This window comes from Astyanax mexicanus, chromosome 16 (assembly GCF_023375975.1).
Source record: "Astyanax mexicanus isolate ESR-SI-001 chromosome 16, AstMex3_surface, whole genome shotgun sequence".
Lineage (NCBI taxonomy): Eukaryota > Metazoa > Chordata > Actinopteri > Characiformes > Acestrorhamphidae > Astyanax > Astyanax mexicanus.
The window spans coordinates 18,189,276-18,210,859 of record NC_064423.1 but is presented as its reverse complement, the minus strand read 5'-3'; the positions used below and the strand labels follow the sequence as shown (position 1 = coordinate 18,210,859).

Sequence of the window (21,584 nt, the reverse complement as noted above, 5' to 3'; positions counted from 1 at the left end):
GACATTGAAATGTATGTATAGTTACTGATCAGTTAGAGAGTAAGACTCAGCGTCAATTGCCACTCAGCAAGCGTCAATCTGACATGAGATTAGATAGACTTAACATGTATCGGAGGAGGCATGTGCTTGTCTTCACCCTCCTGGTGTTGGGGCATTACAATGGGGAATCCTAATGAGTGGTTTGGGTAATTAGCCGTGTAAATTGGGGTGAAAATGTGAAGAAAAAAAATAGTGCAATAGTGATGGGTGGATTAAAGAGGAAATAACAGCATCAGTATAAACAGAACTTGTATAAATAGTATAAATATAGAGGTAATTAAATATTTAAATAAAAGCAGAACTGTGAGACCTACCATGGATGTACATCATGGATGTACTTAACCTACAAACCATTAAATAAAAGTTTTTTGTGGCAAATATTTTTGTGAGAAAACTTTAGGTCCTATATATATATATATATATATACGTATATATATATATATATATATATATATATACGTATATATATATACACGTATATATATATACACACACATATATATATATATATATATATATATATCCGTATATTAGCGTTCTGAAGACTCAGCGCCCCCTCTTTCTGAAAAGGCCCAGTACCCCCCATTCACTGAGCATTCAACCCAACTCTCTCTTCTCCCTCTGCCTCGCTCTCTCTCCCTCTCTCTCATTTTGCATTTTGCTGACTGCGAATCCAGGCTCCATGGAAACTGCTAATGGAGAGTTTTTGGATCTTATCTCTGGCTAACACAGCAAAAGTCTCCCTTTGCTGGAGCTGTTTCTTAAAGTCTGATCAGTAACTGTAAAACACACAGAGAATAAAAAATATTGGTTTCTTTTACAAAACATTAAATGGATATGCTTTGGTTTAGTGCCAGCATTGCTTGATCATATGAAACCATTAAATCTATGGGTTTAAATGTCTATATATGAATAGTAAAAGTTTAGATATACTATACAGCCAAAAGTCTAAAGGACCAATTGGGGGGTGGCAGATTGGTGAGAAACATAGACTGTATATAAGCTTGGCCAGGACGTCCTTATTCACTCTCATTACAGCGTTTTAAAGCCAAAAGATGATTGAAATGGAAGCACTTGGAAACCAAAGTTCTGTGCACTTAAGCAGTAGAGGCAAATCGGAACCAGAACAGGAGCAGCAGAAGCGGAAGGCGAGGCCGTGTAACTGCCCAAAGCCCGCTCACATGTCCGAGAACCCACACAACCAGCGCGTCAATCACCACACCCCTTTAAATATTACAAATAACCCCTATAAAACTCAGTAACTCTTGATACACTGGTGTTATTAACATAGGAGGGAGGCTTGCAGAATGTACAGAACCCAACCTCCAAACAAAATGCCTAGATATGTAATTTTAGAATAAAAATTCCGTCATCTCCCATTCAAATGAGTAGAAATAGGCGGGGTTAACGTAAACATAATAGCTTCACTTTTCAACTGTTATCGTCCTGTTAATACTTATATACACTCTATGATGAGAACAATACCACACACTTTTTTACCCCCTTTTCTATCCAAATTGGAAGACCAATTAAATGATCCCAGTACACATGAACTCCTCCTATCACTAATAATTACTAGTAACCAGTAATGCCCCTTAAAACATAGAGGGTTGTTAGGTGATTTCTCAGATGTTACCAAGTGGTTGTTGTGCATTTGTTCAACTGTAATGCTTGCAGGGTGCCAAAGGTCCATTCAAAAAGCTGTATGCAACCCTACAGTGCCCAATCAGTGTGAATGGTGTCGATATGTTGAAAAATGTAGAACGAGGTACACAGCACAAATCTGACAGAAAATAATAAAATATGAATACAAATAAATAAGATTACTAAATAGTAAAATATAAATATGAAGTGAAGTCCATATAAATATAAATTGATGTGTCTGATGTGAAAAAACTCCAGCCGTCTGCCCAGAGCCCTGACCTCAACCCCTCTCAACACTATTGGGATGAACTGGAATGTCAACTGTAAACGAGGCCATTTCCAGGCCTTGCCCAACATCAGTGTCTGACCTCTCAAATGCTCTTTTGACAGAATAGGCACAAATCCCCCCAGACACACTACAAACTCTTGTTTAAAGCCTTCTCAGAGGAGTGTAGCACTTCAACTTCATGTTAATGTACATAGTAGTGGAATGACAGGTCCAAAATCTTTTTGAGATTTTAGGACATTTCTGTTGCTCCACTCAAACTAAACTGTTTTGCTCCACACAGTGAGAGCTGCCAAAGAAGCAGCTGGTGTTTTAAATCAGGTAGATTTTTTTTTTTTTACAGTTTTTGTTATGACATTGACAATATCTTAAAATGTACCAAATGTTCAGAAAATTGCCTTTAGCATTCACAATAAAACAATGAAGCGGGAAAAAAACCCTCAACTGAGGAACATCAACATCTATTTAGCTGCAGGAAGCACGGTGTCCCCCCTCACACAAAACAGGATGTCCTATCACCCCCCTCCCAAATCCAGATTCTTCTTCTTCCTGTGTCTGACGGATGAGTGTCCTTGGCCCAGGCTAGCACCTCTAGAACACTTTCACATGGAGATGCCCAAAACTGCAGCTCAATCCCCTCTCATCCCACAGGACCCCCCTGCTGTGTCCAGCCCAGAGAGCCCACCCCCATTCTCCTGAACTCTAAAACTTTTATGACTTGCCTTAGTTCTGCCTGCCCTGTAGAGAAACCATGCCAAGAAAGCAGGCTATTTACTGGCACAGGACGGCAGGCCCAGCAAAGAGCTCAACCCTCATAAATAAACAAGTACAAGCAAAGAAAGTGAAGCTTGTGGTTAACGCTGCAGCTCCAACTCCAGGAAAACTTTCACAACAGGGGTTCCGGTGTCATCTGATCATATACTAAATAAAAAGTATGATAGATGCTATTTTTGGCAGCTACAAAAACATTGCTTCTTTACCAGGCCTAATAATTCAGTGCGATTACAGAATAATCATTAGTTGCATCCTTATATGAAAGTACTCCACAAACTTGCATTAATTACCGTATTACAAGCAGCACTATCAATAAACGTCTGGTCTATTTTCAGGTCTATTTTCATACATAAGGTGCACCAGATTATAAGGCCCTTTATGCGACACTAGTAAGGCACAGGGGGTCGCCATGTAAGTCTTAAAAAAAAAAAAAAAAAAAAAGAGGTCAAACAAGTGCTGGATGTTAATTTACACTCTCCTGATTTAAGTAAGCCAGGGCAATATTAGCTAGTGGTCCGTCACCTCTAAACAACGAGAGCACTAGCGTTTAGTGTGGTTAGCGGCTAATGCTAATGCAATTCTGGTAGTGCTAGCCAGGCTTTGGAGCAGGCTACTGGCGAAATTGCTAGCACTTGCTAATGCTAATACTGCTGGAGAACTAAATTGAAACTTCTGTATAACACTGTACTTCAGCGGAGTGGCTTTACTGCTCCTTATAATTTGACTGGTAAAATTCATACATAAGGCACACTGGATTATAAAGTGCACTGACGATTTTTGAGAAAATAAAAGGATTTTAAGTGCACCTTATAGTGTGAAAAATACAGTAGTTGAAACATCTTTTTCTCATTTTTTTGTTGGGGTGGTTGCTATGGTACACCAAATTGTTACCGCCTAGCATGACCAAAGCTTTCTTCACGGTTGATGCTTGCTTTGTTGTTGATAAGTGTTTTGTAGGTGGTTACTGTGGTGTTGCCAAGTGGTTACTTAGGGCTGAACAATTATTTAATATTAATATGTGTCGTATATAAAATGTTTCAATAACAGTAACCCATATTTTAATATACATTATTTACATCCATCACTGACTAACGTTCATTACAGGGTGCAATAATTGCTACATGGTCACTAGGGAAAAATTATTTTATGGTGGACGTGGTTGCTATGGTATGCCAGATGGGTACCATCTTTTCAGTTGATTGTAGCTATCTTGCTAAATGATGATGATGATGCGAGTTGGTTGCAATGGTGCTGCTCTATTATTGCTTTTGTGTTGCTGCATGCTTGCTAGCTGGTTGCTCATGTATTGCTAAATGGTTGCAATAGTGTTGCTTGGCAATTGCTGTGGAGTTGCTTGGTTGGAGCTTGGGTGTTGCTAAGTGGTTGATATGGTGTTGCTAGATAATCATTATGGTGTTACTTTAGAGTTGTAATATGATGATGTTGCATTTTATTATTTACAGTGTCTCATGTATTTTTGAATGACGCATAATATTAACAGTTTTAAACAGTGGCACATGTTCCACACAAGGCTTACCTTGAGGTGCTGTAGCTGTCTGCGGTCATCCTCCAGCTGTCGTTTTTTGTTCTCAATCTCTGTCTGTTTCTTTCTCTTCTCCTAAAAAAAAAAAGAATATCTTATCATAAGCTATTGGGTGTGCTTTTAACGCTGTGATAGAACTCATCATCCTGCAAAAATTAACACCTGTGTGATATTACATACAAAACATATACATTACCTACGAAAATCGGTCAGGAATTCCCTTGTTTGTAATGATAGAATTATACCCATTATTTATTTGATATGTCAAAAAACATCTCTCAATATATCTCAATATTCTTAAGAAACATTTTGATATATGACATGAAACCATAAGACATTCGCCCTCTTTGTGGCAGTATTTAACAGACTTATCAATCTGTAGAGGATGACATTTTAGACTGTGGCCAACTTTTATATTGTGCATAATATAGTTTTGAATGTATTCATATTTACTATATATAATCACTCAACCCTACTGTTTATTTTCTTTGTAATGTGCTAAATTAAAAGTGCAGATCACAGGAAACGCTGGACTGGAACTGAGAACCCCTGCGATGATCAATAAATAGAAGTGCAAATACTCAACTCTATCTGTACTGGTCAGTTTGTACATTTTAAATAAAATAACCGTTTAAATGATAGTGTATTCATATCAGGATTTTTGTGTGTGTGCTGCCAGATCAATATTGTTCGGGTGTATTATGTCCCTTTGGCTCCTTCCTGTTGCGAACAGAATCTAAGGAAGGCGGAGTAATGACTGGGTTGTGGGCTGTGTGTGTATACACACTTTTGGGTGGGCCTGAGAAACCCAGCACATAAAGGAGCAGGAGTCCCCCCTTTGGTACCAGGGACAAGGATGCGGAGGATGGAACGTGACTTTATACACGCTACTGTTTACTTACTGTTAGGCTCAAAAGACGCCTGGGTCCAAACATCAGTGCAGCTAAAGCTCTGGTTTATATCACAGTAGTTTCAAAACAAAATAAAAGTAACAAAATGTATTTGAATTTCTAGATTTTCCAAAAAACAGAAGGCAAGCTTTAACACACCAATCAGCAGACTGCACAGCTAAATCTCGACTCTTTCTACCACACTATGACATACCGTATTTTTTGGACTATAAGGCACACTTAAAATCCTTTAATTTTCCCAAAAATCAATAGTGTGCTTTATGTTTGAATTCTACAGGTCAGGTTGTAAGGAGCAGTAAAGCCACTCTGCTGAAGTACAGCCTTATTAGGGAGTTTCAATGAAGTGCTGAGGCTAAATGCAGTGGCATTCGCATTAGCCACTAACTGCAGCGTAGCTCTTTCACCGTTTAGAGGTGAATATATTGTACTGTAGTCTGCACGTTTACCATGTTCAAAAAGCTACATGGGACGAACCGCTAGCTAATAGCGCCCTGGGTTGCCGGAACACTCAGGGTTCCTCAGTCTACCGCTATCGGGCAGCACTTGCTAACCGTGGCTAGCGCTCACCCTTGGACAAAATACTGGAATTCTAACCTGACTGTACATTTGCGGAAGTGCTTAATTCACCTAAATAAACAGGACAGGTTTTCAGGAGAGAAATATATGTAGATTAACATCCAGCACAAGACTTTTAAAGACTTTGACTTTTTTTTTTTTTTAAGAATTACAGTTTTGTCTACTTGTTGAATTAGAAGGGAAACATGGTGACTCCCATGTTCACATCAAGTGTGCATTCTTACTAGTGTCGCTTAATGCACCTTATAATCCGGTACACAATATAGTTTAATAAAATACGGTACTGTTGTATGGTATATAAAATGAACAAAGTTTGATCTATAGTTAAAACATCAAACATATTGCTTAATTTGTGTCTTACCCTAGATGCAATACATTTGGCACAAGTATTCACTGTGTCATTGTTTCCTCAAGCTTAGTGCCACATTTATTTTGGGCGCATTCATCTTTCTTGTGTTGATGATGGGAGATTTGGAGCAATGTGCAAAGTCTTCTCCGGCATTTTCTATTAAACACATCTAGTTTAAATCATGTAGTGTTGAATTGAATTGAATTGTTGACGTTTTTATTCAGACCACATTCCTCTTTAGCCAGGCAGCAAAAACTGGAACCAATAAAATGAGTTTTTAGGCTGTTTACATTTATAGCATTCACACTGCTATAACATGTTTTTGTGTGACTGGATTGGAATCTGGTTTAAGTGCGTCTTGCGTGTGTTTACACTTGCATTTCAATGTGACTTAGTCTAATCCAGAAATATAAGTGACCAGGTGTAAATGTGGGCAAATTAGTTGTAGTACTTTATGATCTAGTTAAACAAAAGTAACAATTCCTTGGGTTTCAATTCCCCACTGATTCATTGTAATTCAGATCCGCTCTGATGCAATGCAATTCAGGCCTAATCATGATTCATATGATTTAGTTTCAGCATGCACTGAAGTGTCACTGACTCTGTGAAACACTGTCTGAGATTTTTGGCTTCATTAATTCTTTCAGTAGTTCATTAAATCTCTTTGCACTGCAATAATTCATTAAAAGGGAAGGGGCGGTGTGTGTGCGCAATCAATCAGCAGAAATGTGCTGTAACAGTAAAACAGTATAATGCAATTTAATATAAGCCTGTTAAAGTGATAGACGTAGTTTGATTATAACACCCACCCTCCCACAGCACACAAAATAGGCCTTGGATGAATATTCCCTTCCTGTCTGCATTCTTTGATTTTGTCTGAGCTTTTAGTTGTTTCTCTTTCTCTTTCCTTTTTTGTGTGCTGCTCTCTCTCTCTTTCTCTCCCTCCCTCTCTCTTTTCCTCCCTCACAGCATGGAGTATTGTTCAGCATATCGATTTATGACTTTCCGTTTAGACTCAAATCAGATCTGGGCTTGTAAGCTGATGGCGCTGGGTTGCAGACTGGTGACGCAGCTTTCTGCTGCAAAATACATTTTTTATTTAAACTTCTGGACAGCAATCAGCCAATACATTAAATCTATTGACAAGTGGTTACTTGTGTTGCCATCTTGCCAGTGATTCTCATAGACCTCTTGTTTTGATTGTGCTTCTGAAAAATCTCGGTTTGACGGCCCATGAAGCCCTAACATTTCCCCCCCATCTTAACAAGAATTGGGACATCCCTACCCCTAGGCGTGAACTAAGTGGAAGGGTCAAGAGGTGAAATGGGATTTGGCCTTGATCTCATGTCAAATCAGAATTCTGGCATAATGATGTTAGCTATGGTATATGGGACATCAAACAGCAAACATGTCTTGGGTAATCAACTTGGCTGTAAATAGGAGTGAAAGCGAGGAGAAAGTGATTTTTCATGAAAGTGACTAGAGATGAAGTTGGTGATTCTGATGAAAGGGTGCAGTGGGGGGTCTAGGAGAACATGTGGTTTGAGGATCTGACTTACTGCTATAGCCTGGAGCCTCTCCTGCTGTGACAGTGCCTCAGACATCCTGCCAGAGAGAGAGAGAGAGAGAGAAAATGAGTGAGAAACATCTTTAAGGGAGACAATGGAGTGAGAGGGAAGCTGCGTTTCCCTCACTAAAGCAATCTGCTGTGTTTTCACTGCAGCATCCGGAGTTTCTGTGCATTTTCAATAAGCTGAGGAGTCTGTGAATGGTGAGGCATTCAGTTCCTTCCCTTTGCCCACAGTCCTTCCAGTTTCTTCACTTAGCTCACCACCAACATACACACAAAAAAAAACACCCAAACCCACACACTGCCTCGTTTTCTTAGGGTTTCAATCGATGCGGCGCACTGTTCCCTCCTTTTTAGCAAAGAGGAAGCACATGTACTCACATTTCATTCAGCACAGGGATGAGGAATAGGACTTTGCTGCAGCGTTCAACAGACTGCTCACCCTTTTTGGCTGTAATTTCAGCCGCATGTGCAACAAATGTCTGAAGAGATTTACAGTCTACATATCCATGTCCTCTCATACAGGCCAGATGTGTGAGAATGTTCGTACTGTATGAGACTTCTACAATTGGCAGCACTGTATGACTTTTAACAGGCATTGTAAACACCATTTATTTGAATAAACTGCTCCAATAAACCTCTGCACAACCCATCATTGTATGTTTTACCTTATTCCTCTCATTTAGCAAACTGTGTAAGCCGATTATATATTTACTTGGTAGTAATGTAGTACAATGATGTCATTTTCTGATACTGACAAAGAAAATAAGAGAAATGCATTGCCATTAGGGTTGCAACGGTATGAGATTTTCACGGTATGATAACCGTCTCGGAAAATACCGCAGTATCACGGTTATCACGGTATCACAGTTTGTTACATATATTATTAAACTGACCCTTAAAGAAATTACAACAAAGGTTTTTTGTTCAATTAACTATTTATTGTAGAAACTACACCATCAGGTGAAGGAAACCATGTTTTTCCACTACTCTTAAGGGCATTAAGAGTGTATATATATATAAAAAAAAAGTTGGTATATAACCAGATACTGCAGAAAGAGGGGATTTATTTCTGACATGATCCTCACAATAGAGATTTCTGTTTTAAGGCTTTCACACCTTAAAACCTTCAACATATGAAAAACAGGCACGTCAGAATTTGAAAATTAACGCATGTAAATGAATGGCGTCTTTCACATCCAGTCCGGCCAGGACCTTTACACGGACACGTGAATCCATCGTAGCACGCACTTCACGCCTGTACCTGCGTGCCCAAATTTCGGATAACTCAGCGCTTTTGCGGGCGCTTACCGCATGGGTTGTGCACGACTACAAATAAGTTTTATTTAGGTTATTTAGGTAAAATTATAAACTGAACACATACTTTGCGCTGCACAGCGGGGTGGTGTTCTCGGAGATGGGAGAACAGGTTTGATGTATTTCCTCCTTTAGCTGTGACTACGGCCACATTGATTACAAGCTTGTTGATTACAAGTCTGTTTTCAGGCTGTTTGAATGAGCGAAATATGATCAGAATTATGTTAATTAACACTAACATAGAAGCATAGAACTATTATTTAATTAAAATGATTTTTAAGAACAGCTAAACACAGTGCGGAGAAGTTCACGTGCGAGAGAGAGACACAGAGAGAGAGAGAGATTTGCGTGTTCTGATGTGAGCTACTCACAGGTAAAGGTTCTCTTTTATCTCCTCGTGCTCATTTTAGTCCAATTCATAATTCTGCAGTTTCTCAGTGTTTTCTGTCGTATTTTGCGGCTAGCGCGAGCGCTTAAAACTAACACCGCGGACCGCGAGGTGCAGCCGCGCTGCCGCTGTTATGCCGAATCCGACTCCCTGCTCAATCCGACTCCCGCTTCGCGGACAGAATCGGCACAACACCTCCCGCTGTAGAACTGCGGGAGTGAAAACAGCGCTTATAAATAAGTTAGTTAAGTTTCACTTTCAGTTTTCGTTATTTGGTTCGTTTTCATTAACAATAATAATTGGTTACTTAGCATTAACATTGTGATTATCACACCAGAGCTTTATTTAAAAATAAAATATATAATTAAAAAACAGATGCCTACATCTCAGACTATTTTCTGGAGCCCAACCCGACCCGGCCCGAGGAATGTGGTGGGAAATCTCGGCCCGAACGGTTCGGGCAGAGAATCTAAGCTCTAGTCTGATGCACTTTCTGCCATTCTCACCGCTGTGTGCTGAGTAGCTGAAGCGGAGCAGAGTTGCGCATGCGCGGGTGACTTTCTCCGCTGGCTTGCGTTTTACCGGTAATAAGCAAACACACACGGTATGATAACCGTGCATTTTAATACCACGGTATACCGTGAAACCGGTTACCGCTGCAACCCTAATTGCCATTATGCGGCTCTTTAGACATTTACTTCAAGCTGCACAGAAAGCTAAAGCCAATTTAATTGTATACCCCCTACAATATTTTCATATGAGAAAAACATGGCAAGCCAAAAACATGAAATTTCTATGCATATCCATGACCATGAGTTGATGAGTTAACTACTAAATAAACTAAAGCTAAGCTAAGTAAACAAAACTTTTAATTTATATGGATGTTAATCTACACAGATTTATCCCCTGAAAACTCTTTATTTGGGTGAGTAAAGCACTTTCGTTTATTTACAGTAAGCTTAGATTTCCAAATTTCCACTAAGGCTGGGTTAAGCAGAATTAGCATTAGCGGCTAACAGTTAGTGCTAGTAAATGCCGCAGAGAACAACTTCACTGAAACTCTTGTACAACATAAGGCATACCGGATCATAAGGGGCACTGCTGATTTTTGGGAAAAATTTAAGGATTTTAAGCACGCTTTATAGTGCAAAAAATACGATAAATGGGCTCCCCTTTCAAAGTAAAAAGAAAATGGGGAATACTGTGGTCAGCAACATACTAATACAAAAGGGCCACATACTGATATGGAGAAAGCAATACATATTATATTAATAATTATAGAGGTGGACATATTGTTTTATATGTCATGTTTTAATTAACACAGTAAAGTTGGTTATATTCTAGTTTTATTGCATTGGAGTGACTGTTCTGTTGGTATTTCATTCCTAGAATTCTCAGATGGTTACCTTGATCATTTACTTAATGTGTAATCCAGAAAGAAAGTCAATGAATTCAAAAGTCAGGTAACACAATTTTACCAATATAATATTTATTTTGCAAAATGTATTTCATAGCATTACTGTTAAATGGTTCTATAATACTGACTCTGACTTATCTGTTACATCCAAATCAGCAGAAGCATAAAGGGCTGGGAAACATAGTGGAGACATTAGAATTCAGAATTGCAGCCACATTCTATTAACCAAAGAGGAGAAACACAAATCTAGACCAAAGGTAATACAGTGGAGTCTCACGAGAACTCAAACATACAGTCTATGGTTAAGAAAGCAATGCTCAGTCTCCTGCAATATTCCTCACAGCATTTGAGCAATTCTTACTGTAGGCCAACCACAATAGTACAGAGGCCCCACTACACTGTATGACTCAATCAGCTCACGCTAGCTCATCCCCGGCTTCATGCTGCTGGATTTCAACAGAAGTTAAAGCATGTTTTATATAAATGTCACGTTCCTGAAAGAAGGTCCTTCCATTAACTGTGCCTGACGTAGCTCCAGACTGAGATCAGTGTATGGAACTGGTAAACTGATATTATTAAATGTGTCACACCCCCCATATCCTTACCCTGTAGGACCACCGTCATCCATGCAGTGCTGCACATATATCTCTGCTTTATCACACCAATTTCAACTTGTTTAGTGAATTATGCGCCCAACTTCAACTAAGTTTATTATTTCTCCAATAATCTGACCATTCCAACTACCCATTTAGTGATTTAAGGAAGGTCTCAGGGCTTCGAGTTTGGTCTGAACTAAAATAGCAGGTGTGAAAGGAGCTGTGAACCACAGTCCGGATCTTTGTCCAGATCTACCGAGCTATGGTCAGATTTGTCAGGAAGTTAGGGAAGGTTATCATCAAATAAAAAAAAAAGAACCGGTGTTGTGCTGAAATCTGACACCCATTGGTGTGAAGGCCCGTCATGCAGCAATATGGATGCAAATGCTTAGCTGGTGGTTTCTGTATCTACTGTAACTGTAGATTAAACCTTATTTATAAACAGTAAAAGGACTCATTACGCTCAATCTTCTGAATGACATTTGTGCCCAAGAAAGGGAGTGGAATTCTGACAGAGAGGCCTAATTCAGCGCAGCCCCTGGAAAAGCAACTCACAGAACTGACAAGTTTAGTTAATGTAAAGTACACAGCTCTGGAAAAAAAATAAAAGACCATTTAAAAAATGATGAGTTGCTTTGATTTTACCAAATTGAAAACCTTTGGAATATAATCAAGAAGAAGATGGATGATCAAAAGCCATCAAACCAAGCTGAACTGCTTGAATTTTTGCACCAGGAGCGGCAAAAAGTTATCCAAAAGCAGTGTGTAAGACTGGTGGAGGAGAACATACCAAGATGCATAAAAACTATGATTAAAATCCAGGGTTATTTCACCAAATATTGATTTCTCAATAAAGTTGGATCAGATGTGTTAAAAACCATAAAAAACCAAAAGCAACAGAATTGGGGAGCTCCAAAACCGGAACCTAAACCTGCAGCACTAGTAAGGGCAAAAAAAAAAAAAAAAAGATCCCAGATCTACAGTCCTCCACCTCTTCAGCAACAACAGATGCATGCACCACCCTCCCGCTTCTCTGTAAGGGGCCGCCGCACGTTTCCTAAAAAGACTCCAGACAGGCTGTCTGAGCCCCTGCACTCTAGCCCTGCTCTGAGGGACGGAGGGTCAGAGCGTTTGAAAGATGAGGAGCTTCTGCACTAGGGAGTAGAGGAATGTGAGGATTCTGCCCCTGCCCTGCCCTGCTCCTCGACACCCTGCAGACTGCCATGTGTTTCCCATCCAAACGCCCCCCAAACACCCCACACCACCCTACACACATATATACACACACACACACACACACACGCTTCCAACACTCCTCCACATAACACACACCACTTGTACAAACAGGAGGCAGAAGTGAATGAGCGCATGGTGTAGAATAAAGCACTACAGCGCTATTCTCGGAATGCTGTAGTCTTCCCGCTGCATCCAAATTAAGGTTGTGTCTTTATTTAACCCTCTGAGATCCCCCAGCATACATACTGCACGTCTTTTACTGCACTGTGTTTAACCCCTAAATCCCATATGGTTCCCATATGGTTGTCCACACATCAGTTCCTCCTAAATAACTTACATAACTTACATATCTTTCTTTAATAGCTGCTGAACAATAAATACTAAGAAGCAAAACTTTAATATTGTGACAGGCCTAATTAGTGTCATTTTACGATCACATTATGCCACTGAAATAAGAATAAAACAATAGTACAATAATGCTAATGAAATAGGGCACCGAGTGGTCCAGTGGGCTAAGCGCTGCCACTATGATCGGGAGATCTCTGGTTCAAATCCCGGTCGTGCATCTTGCCATCAGCGGCCAGAGACCCGAGAGAACACAATTGGCCATACTCTCTAGATGTGTAGATGGCGCACTTTTCCCTCATCACTTATAGGGTGATGTTAATTAGCCCAAGGCATCTGTAGACTGATGTATCTGAACAGAGTCGCTGTGCTTTCCTCCAATGCAAATGTTGCATCAGCAGCAGTCCAAAAAAACATCCTTAATTTAAACAAAAACAGCAAAAAAATAAAAACATAAAATACAAAAACAGTAAAAAAAAAAAAAAAAAAGAAAAATTAACAGATCATACATATCTAGGTCAGCAAAAAAAGTGAAATCATATTCATATTTTGTAAGATAAATCAATATTGGAATACATATACATTATTGTGCAAATGTTTTAGGCACCTGAAACATCTCCTAATCTCCTGAAACACCTCCTAATCCTTAAAACATCTCCTAATCTCTCCTCATTCAAGTTTAGTAGTGTTATTTCTATTTTTTATCATATCAACACCTGTTTGGGCATTTCTAATTCTGATTTACAAGTTTGGTTATCCCGTTGTGATGGCAGAACTGCAGATATGTACACTGAGATTGTAAGACCACATCTTTTCCAGGGATGTCAATGCAGTTTTCAACAAGACTCTGCAAAACCATATGCTGCACACATTGCAAAGCTATGGCTGCAGAAGAAAAGTGTACAGGACTGACCCGTCCCTAATAAAAGAATGTGTGTACAATTAGGATTTTTTTCAGGAAGAACTTTATCACTACATCCTCAGTGCTAAAACAGCTTTTAAAATGTTGTAACGAAGAATAGCACATTGATACACAGTGATAAATGATGTACCATCCCAACTCCTTTTTAATATCTTGCAGACGTGAACTATCTTTGGGTCATACATCCTGCTATTGTTGTAAAATTCACTTGTGCAATGCAATAGTAGTTTGCGGTTTTAATAGCACAAAGCCACTCACAGAAAGCTCTGGTTTCTTTCTAGTTTCATGGACATTTATAGGGCAGTATCTCATCTGGGGCTGAGCCCAGGTCTCTGCACAGTCTAGGCACGCCCTTGTCCTGAATAACACTGGCAGAATACTACATTTTCTTTTTTAAAAGCATAATTGTGACCAATAATAATCTAATATACTCCAAAACCAACAGTGTCAACAGTCCAGGCTTGTGGAGGTAGAGCACGGGTGTACCCAATTTAGGCTTGGTAATAGTAAATAATGATATCAATCCACTGTTGCTTAAACACTACAGCCGAATATTGCTGCTGACCATGTGCCTTCCTTCATAACCATAATTTACTCATCTCTTACCACCATCTAGCTAAGCAAAAGCCGTCTCAACGTGTTTTTATGAACACAACAATGAGTTCAGTGTTCCTTAGTGACATCCCGAGATCTGAATCCAGAAGAACACCTTTGGAATGTGGTAGAACGAGAGAGTCAAAGCATGACAGTGTTTCTGAAAAATCTGTAGGAATTGCGTGAGGCAATCATGTCAACATGGACCAGAAACTGAAAGGAATGTATCCAACAATTTGAGGACATCAAATGAAGAACCTACCCAGTTTATAGCTAAAGATAACAACTGAAAGGCATATTAGATCATTTCAGTCATCATCACATCATCCCCTTAGATTTAAATTACAAAACAGTGACGATAAAACAGACAATGATTTTTCATTGTTTTTGAAATGCGATCCTGTGTATCAAGATAAATACTGTATAATGTATCATGCAAATGATTTCAAATGTATTGACGGTAGGGGTGGGCGATATGGCCCTAAAATAATATCACGGTATTTCTTCATGGTATTTTTGCGATAAAGATATTCTTGGTGAAACACTTAAAAAATATATATTTCAAGTATACACTACTGCAACAAAATGAAAATTTATTTTTATTATTGCATACGATATGATATGGCACACCCCTAATTGAGATATTAAAAAATACAAAAGTTTTATCTGAGTTGTAACAGAAGTCAATGATTCAGAATGTCATGATACGAATTATGCACTCCAAATATCTCCACATATCCAGGATTAAAGTAAAATCTACTTTATATAGTAGATATATAATGGGAAATGAGAACAGTGTGGATTATTCTTATGCTAAAAACAGTAAAAAAGTAGTACCCTGGTGTGATTATTAGGGGTGGGTGATATGGCACGATATTTCAGGGTATAATCATTCACGATATTCAAAAATGTTGACGATATTATTGCGTATGATACGATATGGCACAACACTAATTGACGGAATATTTTTATTACTCCCAGGCCTAGACAGAAGCTTGTTCAAGTATTGTATTTTTGCACTATACGGCTCACCAGATTATAAGGTACACTATCAATAAACCTCTATTTTCTGGTCTATTTTCATACATAAGGTGCATTTTATGCAACAATAATAACTAGTAGTAGGAACAGGGGGTATCGCCATGTTTTCTTTCTAAACTTAGCTAAGCTAAACAGTAAACAAAACTGTAATTCTTGAAAAAAAAACATTTCAGACGACTTAGACAAGGCAAACGAGCGCTGGATGTAAACACACATTTCTTCCTGAAAACTGTTTATGTGAGTGAATAAAGAGCTTCTGTTTATTTACAGTAACCTTAGATTCACAGATTTACATACTAAAGCTGGAGCATTAGCAGCTAACCGCTAGCAGTTAGCAGCTAATGCCACCCGACAGAGCTACACTGATGAGCCGTGAGTGTTCTGGTAAGCCAGGGTGATATTAGCTAGCGGTTTGTCACATATAGCTTGTTTTGACACGGTAAACATGTAGGTTACAGTCAGATATACTCACCTCTGAACAGCAAACAAACTAGTGCGTGATTATCGGCTAATGCTAACGCTGCTTCAGCAGTGCTAGCCGGGGTTAGCAGAAGGCTACAGGCGGATAATATTCAACTTTGAACGGCCGAAGAGCTAGAGTTTAGCACGGTTAGCGGGAAATGCTAATGCTGCTGAAGAAACTAATCAGAAACTCCTATATAACGCTGTATTCAGCAGAGTGGCTTTACTGCTTCTTACAACCTGACTGGTAAAATTCATACTGTACATAAGGTGCACCGGATTAAAAGGCACACTGACTATTTTTGGGGGAAAATTAAAGGGTTTTAAGTGTCCCTTATAGCGCAAAAAAATATATGTTAATACATAGTAATTTAAAAGCCAATAAAATCAGAAAATTGCCCTTCTCCAACACCAACCCCAGCATTCCCAGTCTCCACTGTAATCAAGTGCTAGCGATCAGAGTCATGCTAAGCTTTGCCTGGCCGCTGCAGAACACACAACACAGAGTCTGGCCAGATCAGGTGTGCCCGCTCAGCACTTTTCGCTCCCGGGATGACATGACAGGATGCAGCACAAAACGCTGCAGAGCTCGGCCCGCCGGCTCAATAATGCACTCAGCTGCCACAGCAAAAACAGCTCTCGCTAAAAAACCAACACACTCCACACCCAGAGAGCAAACGAGGGACGAGCCACAGCTCATTTACTGCAGAGACGCATTCAGGGTTAGTGGGTCAGAGTCGTCGCACTGAACATTACATAACGTCGCGTCGTTCTCTGGTGCAGTCAGCATCTTGGCCTGATTCTGCTCTTCCGAGAGACGGTCAGCTGCAGACTCAGAGTCATCCAGGAAATGAGGATCATATGTCTCGCAGCGTCCGAACGCTAATTCCCCTCGCCTGTCACATGCTTATTAAATTGAGCTAACAGAAACAATGACGGGGTCTCAGGGTTAGTAGTCTGGTCTTTAGGCACATGCAGGTCATTCCAGCACCACAACAGCCTGCTTCAGTTGTGGCCAGAGTTCTGGGAATTATCCACCTTTTTCCGTCTAAATATTTAGACCTAGAGAAGGAATTACTAAAGGATTACTAAAACAAATCTGCTTTATGTCATGAACAAATAAATTGTTTTTAGGTTAACCATACCTGAACCTTTGTAGAAGACACATTGTAGCTGATAAAAATGGAAAACTTTTAGGAAAAGATAAAAAAATGTTAATGTAAGTTAATGTAAGAAATTGGAATTCTAAAATTGCATACAATTAAAATATTAATAATTGTATATGAAAGTAGCATTAGAAACTATATAGGCAGTAGTCAATAGTAACTGGAAAAGTAAAATGGTTGAGCAGCTAACGTGGACATTACTAGGCACTAACTATGCTGTTGCTCAGTCCTGGTAGTTGCTCGGTGGTTGCTATGGTGTTGTTCAGTAGTTGCTATGGCACCTCAGAGAGTTGCCTGCTGGTGCCATTTTATTTTTATATGCTAGGCAGCTGCTACAGTACTACAGGCAGCTGTTACATTGTCTCAGGTGGATGCTCAACTGTTGCCAAGTAGCTGTTGTGGTACCCTATGTTGATGGCTTGGTGTTTGATGGTACAAACGTGTTTGTATCATTACATATGTAGGGTGTTAAAAAATAAATAAATAAATAAATAAATAAATAAATAAATAAAAACGTTTGCACCCCTTTCATTCATTTAGTAAAAAAATAAAAAATCAATGCTTTGCAAAAAAAAAACAATAATATGGTGAGTATGTTTAAAAATAAACATTAAATTGATTTATGTCAAAATGTATTTGTATGATTATAAACACATAATTAGTCATGGAATATCAGTAAAAATGGCTCTCTTCATCAGGCTAATACTAGCAGAAAATGCTGGTTGGGATATTGATTGAGATATAGGATAGGAAATGAATAGATCTGATTAATTTTATTAATTTCAAATTATTTGTTGAAACACCCTGGTTCATTTAAACACCCACCAAATTGACCAGTCTGACTGCTTACAACATGAAAATTAGTCATTCTGTCAATCATATTTAAAGATGAACATATATAACCTATTTTAGGGTACTTAAAATCCTTTAATTTTCCCAAAAATCATCAGCATGCCAAAAATGCTAGTTAGCTTTTTGCCAGTCAGAGGCTGTTGTAAATTATTAGAAATACTGCAGTAATAATTAATGTATATCTAGCAAATAATGTTTTCTACAGCTCTAAAGTAGTCCTATTTCTGATCTGTACACCATGTACCAGATTTATCGCTTTCAAAGACAACACACCCCACAAAGGTTATGAGAAGTAGTTTGTTTCAAATGTCCTTGGATAGGACAGTGTATGAAATATGTTGTGTCTTGGAAAGGAGGGAACATGGTTGTGTTCCAGAGGAAGAGCCTACAGACATGGACTGAATGCAGATAGAGCTTTTCCGAAAGGATTTGTACAGACTAAGAGACTTCACTGTTCTGAATGTCAAATTCAGCACAGCATTCAGATGCTGACTCCCCCACGTTTAACATGCAGCAGCACTCAGGGCTAGTCTGATCATTGGGTCACAACACTGCCACAGTACAAAGGTTAAATATCCACTCCCTTAAAATATTTTGGGAGTCCAGGAGTCCCAATCAAAAACAAAACCTAGCAAAACTATGCTAGGCTAGTCACACACTCATAACCCAACAAGCAGTCATGTGTAATCATATTACTGAATATTTGCTTGTACGAATTCTACTATTAACACAGCAGATCTCATTATTATTTTTTATTTAGAATAAAAAGCTATCTACCTACTTTATTCCACTTCACAAACACAAAAGGTAAAAACAGTGTCTGTTCAGTATCTGTGCAAATGTGCAACCCTTCTCAAGTGCTTGAGTGCATTTCTAAATTAAACACATCTTACATCAATTAAACTTCTATCAATGCTCTGTCCTGTCAAAAGCAGCCTCTGGAAAAGCAGGAATCCAAGGCATTTCTCTTGCTTTTAGGAATCATATCAGACACGCAATTGAGCTAAAACAGATGTTTTTCCACTCAGCTGAGAAGTACTTCTCACTGCCCCGCCAACCTGAACATTGCCTTCTCACTTTTAGTCTGCTTTCACAGTTAGATCATTGCATGCCTTTCAGCAGATTTCAGTGAGACAGCTGGTCTGAGCAAGCATGGCGGAGAGTGTGGTGAGCGATGTAGGATGAGGCAAAGAACAAATGACAAAGAGCGGCTTTGAAAACCCTCATGATGCTTTCTCTAAGCTGGAGGGCTGTGCCAAATTTTGTCCAGCTGACACTGCTGACATGTGCTAAAGGGCTCATCTATAAAAAACAGCCCAATACCAGTTTTTGCTGGTAGCTGGTCTTGGATGGCCAAAATAAAAAGCAAAAATTTACCCTATACTGGTTAGTTAGCTGGTTCACAAGCACAGTGTATGTTGCATTTGCTTACGGTCACGCTGGTTCACGCTGGGTGGCCTGTGTGGTCGGTGATGCTGGTATACCACCTGATCATGCTGGTTGTCTAGTTTACATTATGTAAGTCAACCAGCTTAACATGCTTGAGCTGACCAGGCTGTCATTTTCTAGAAAGGATACAAGTGCTCGCAAAAGTATTTATACTCCTTGAACTTCTTTCACAATTGGCCTTACTCACATCTAGGCATGTGCTAGTCTTCACCCTCCTGGTGTGTTGGGGCATCACTAGTAATAGAGGGAGTCCTAATGAGTGGGTTGGGTAATTGGCCTTGGAAATTGGGGAGAAAATGAGAAAAAATCCTAAGCACTTTATCAGGGACACAGAGCATCCTCAATCATTCATGGATTCCACAAGATGTAAGAATCACGTATTTGAGATTCCGGTCCACATTCACATTATTCTCAAAAGGTGTTCTATTGGATTCAGATCTAGTGACTGGAAAGCCACTGAAAAGTGAAGGACAGCCTGTTTAATATGGCCCATATCCAGACTGTGTTAACTGCCCAGGGTAAAATATTTAAAAGAAGGTTCTGGGAGAATTCACAGATCACAGCACAAGCTGGAAGCTAAAAGGGAGCTTTGAATGTTTTCACTTGAGTTTTACAAGCACCTCAAACTGCAGCAGCTCTTAAAACAGCCTGCAAGTTTTACCTGCAACAACACTGCAAGCACATGAACCACCACCCAGCTAATTTCCTTACTATGCGCTGGCTTCGGGGTTGCACTCGAAAATGTCCAAAACATTAAAACAAGTTGAGTAAAACTGAAGATTCAGTATCAGAACTGAATCTGCTGCTTGTGTAGAGTAAATAGTTGTAGAATAGATGATTGTAAAATGTCAGTTGCTTTAAATGTAACTGTCTGTTGGCATATCTTAATTTAAAGCGGCTGATGTTTAGATTGCCCAGACATCCATAAGGTCAAAAAGGCTGCTGTGATTAAATTAATGTTAATGTTAATGTTTTGTTTAGCATTCAAGACAAACTCAACCTTAGTGGCATGTGGCCCATAATAATTTTTAAAATCCTGTTACTTGCCAAGATCATAGAAAATCCCAATATTCTTGCAGAAAAATACATTTAAAATGATATTCTATGTAAACAAACATTAAAAAGTAGAGTTTAATCCCATTTACACTCTTCAAAAAGGCACTATTCACTTGTATTTACAGCTCTGAAAAAAAATGAGGAGACCACTTCAGTTTCTGAATCAGTTTCTCTGATTTTGCTATTTATAGGTATATGTTTAAATAAAATGAGCATTGTTATTTTATTCTATAAACTACAGACAACATTTCACCCAAATTCCAAATAAATATATTCTCATTTAGAGCATTTATTTGCAGAAAATGAGAAATGGCTGAAATAACAAAAAAGGCATTCAGACCACAAATAATGCAAAGAAAACAAGTTCATATTCATAAAGTTTTTAAGATGAAAAAAATTTAATTTGGTTTTTAATCACAGTTTTATGCATATTGGCATGTTCTCCTCCACCAGTCTTACACACTGCTTTTGGATAATTCAAGACGTTCAGCTTGGGTTGAAGGCTTGTGATCATCCATCTCCCCCCTGATTATATTTCAAAGGTTTTTAATTTGGTAAAATCAAAGAAACTCATCATTTTAGGTGGTCTCATTCTTTTAGAGCTGTATGTCCTGCAGTACAAAACAGTCATTTATAAAATTATTTTAAAAAATGTCTTCAGTTCTTCAGATTATTGTGGATTTTCACTAATTTACCTGTAGGAAAGTGGATAAAAAAACACTACTATAAAAAAACTTGTGAATTACTAGTGAAACAGTGATTTCCATTAAACACAGTGATTTACAGTGACTTTATTGAAATTACATTCACTGACATTATACACTGGTCATTTATGTTCACAATTACAATCTTTATTCTAATTCAATTTTGATTTTAAATGTTATGGTTTACATTTATAAATGCAAGTGACCTGAATCTGCCTGTAATGTTAATGAATCAATCACTGGAAACGGCACAGATGCACACATTAACACATTTATGCACATTACCTCTATAGAGACACTGCAATATCTTACAAATAAAATGACAGTTTACAGATAATCTTTCAACA

The 21,584-nt window shown here is 38.7% G+C and overlaps 1 protein-coding gene across 6 annotated transcripts in view; it reads right to left on the bottom strand.

The window, feature by feature from the left end:
- Window positions 1-21,584, bottom strand: part of palm1a (paralemmin 1a) — a 63,189-nt gene that overhangs the window by 30,130 nt on the left and 11,475 nt on the right. Inside the window, exons 1-3 of one of the 6 annotated variants that reach the window (XM_022669689.2) lie at window positions 17,156-17,335; window positions 7,682-7,727; window positions 4,281-4,361 (exon numbers count right to left, since the gene is read on the bottom strand). In XM_022669689.2, coding sequence (XP_022525410.2) covers window positions 4,281-4,361; window positions 7,682-7,727; window positions 17,156-17,178 — 150 coding nt within the window. In that variant the 5' untranslated portion in view covers window positions 17,179-17,335. Of the gene's footprint in view, window positions 1-4,280; window positions 4,362-7,681; window positions 7,728-16,020; window positions 16,459-16,766; window positions 16,837-17,155; window positions 17,336-21,584 lie in introns of those variants that run through there. The other 5 variants (XM_022669691.2, XM_022669692.2, XM_022669690.2 and 2 more) reach the window with 5 other exon arrangements.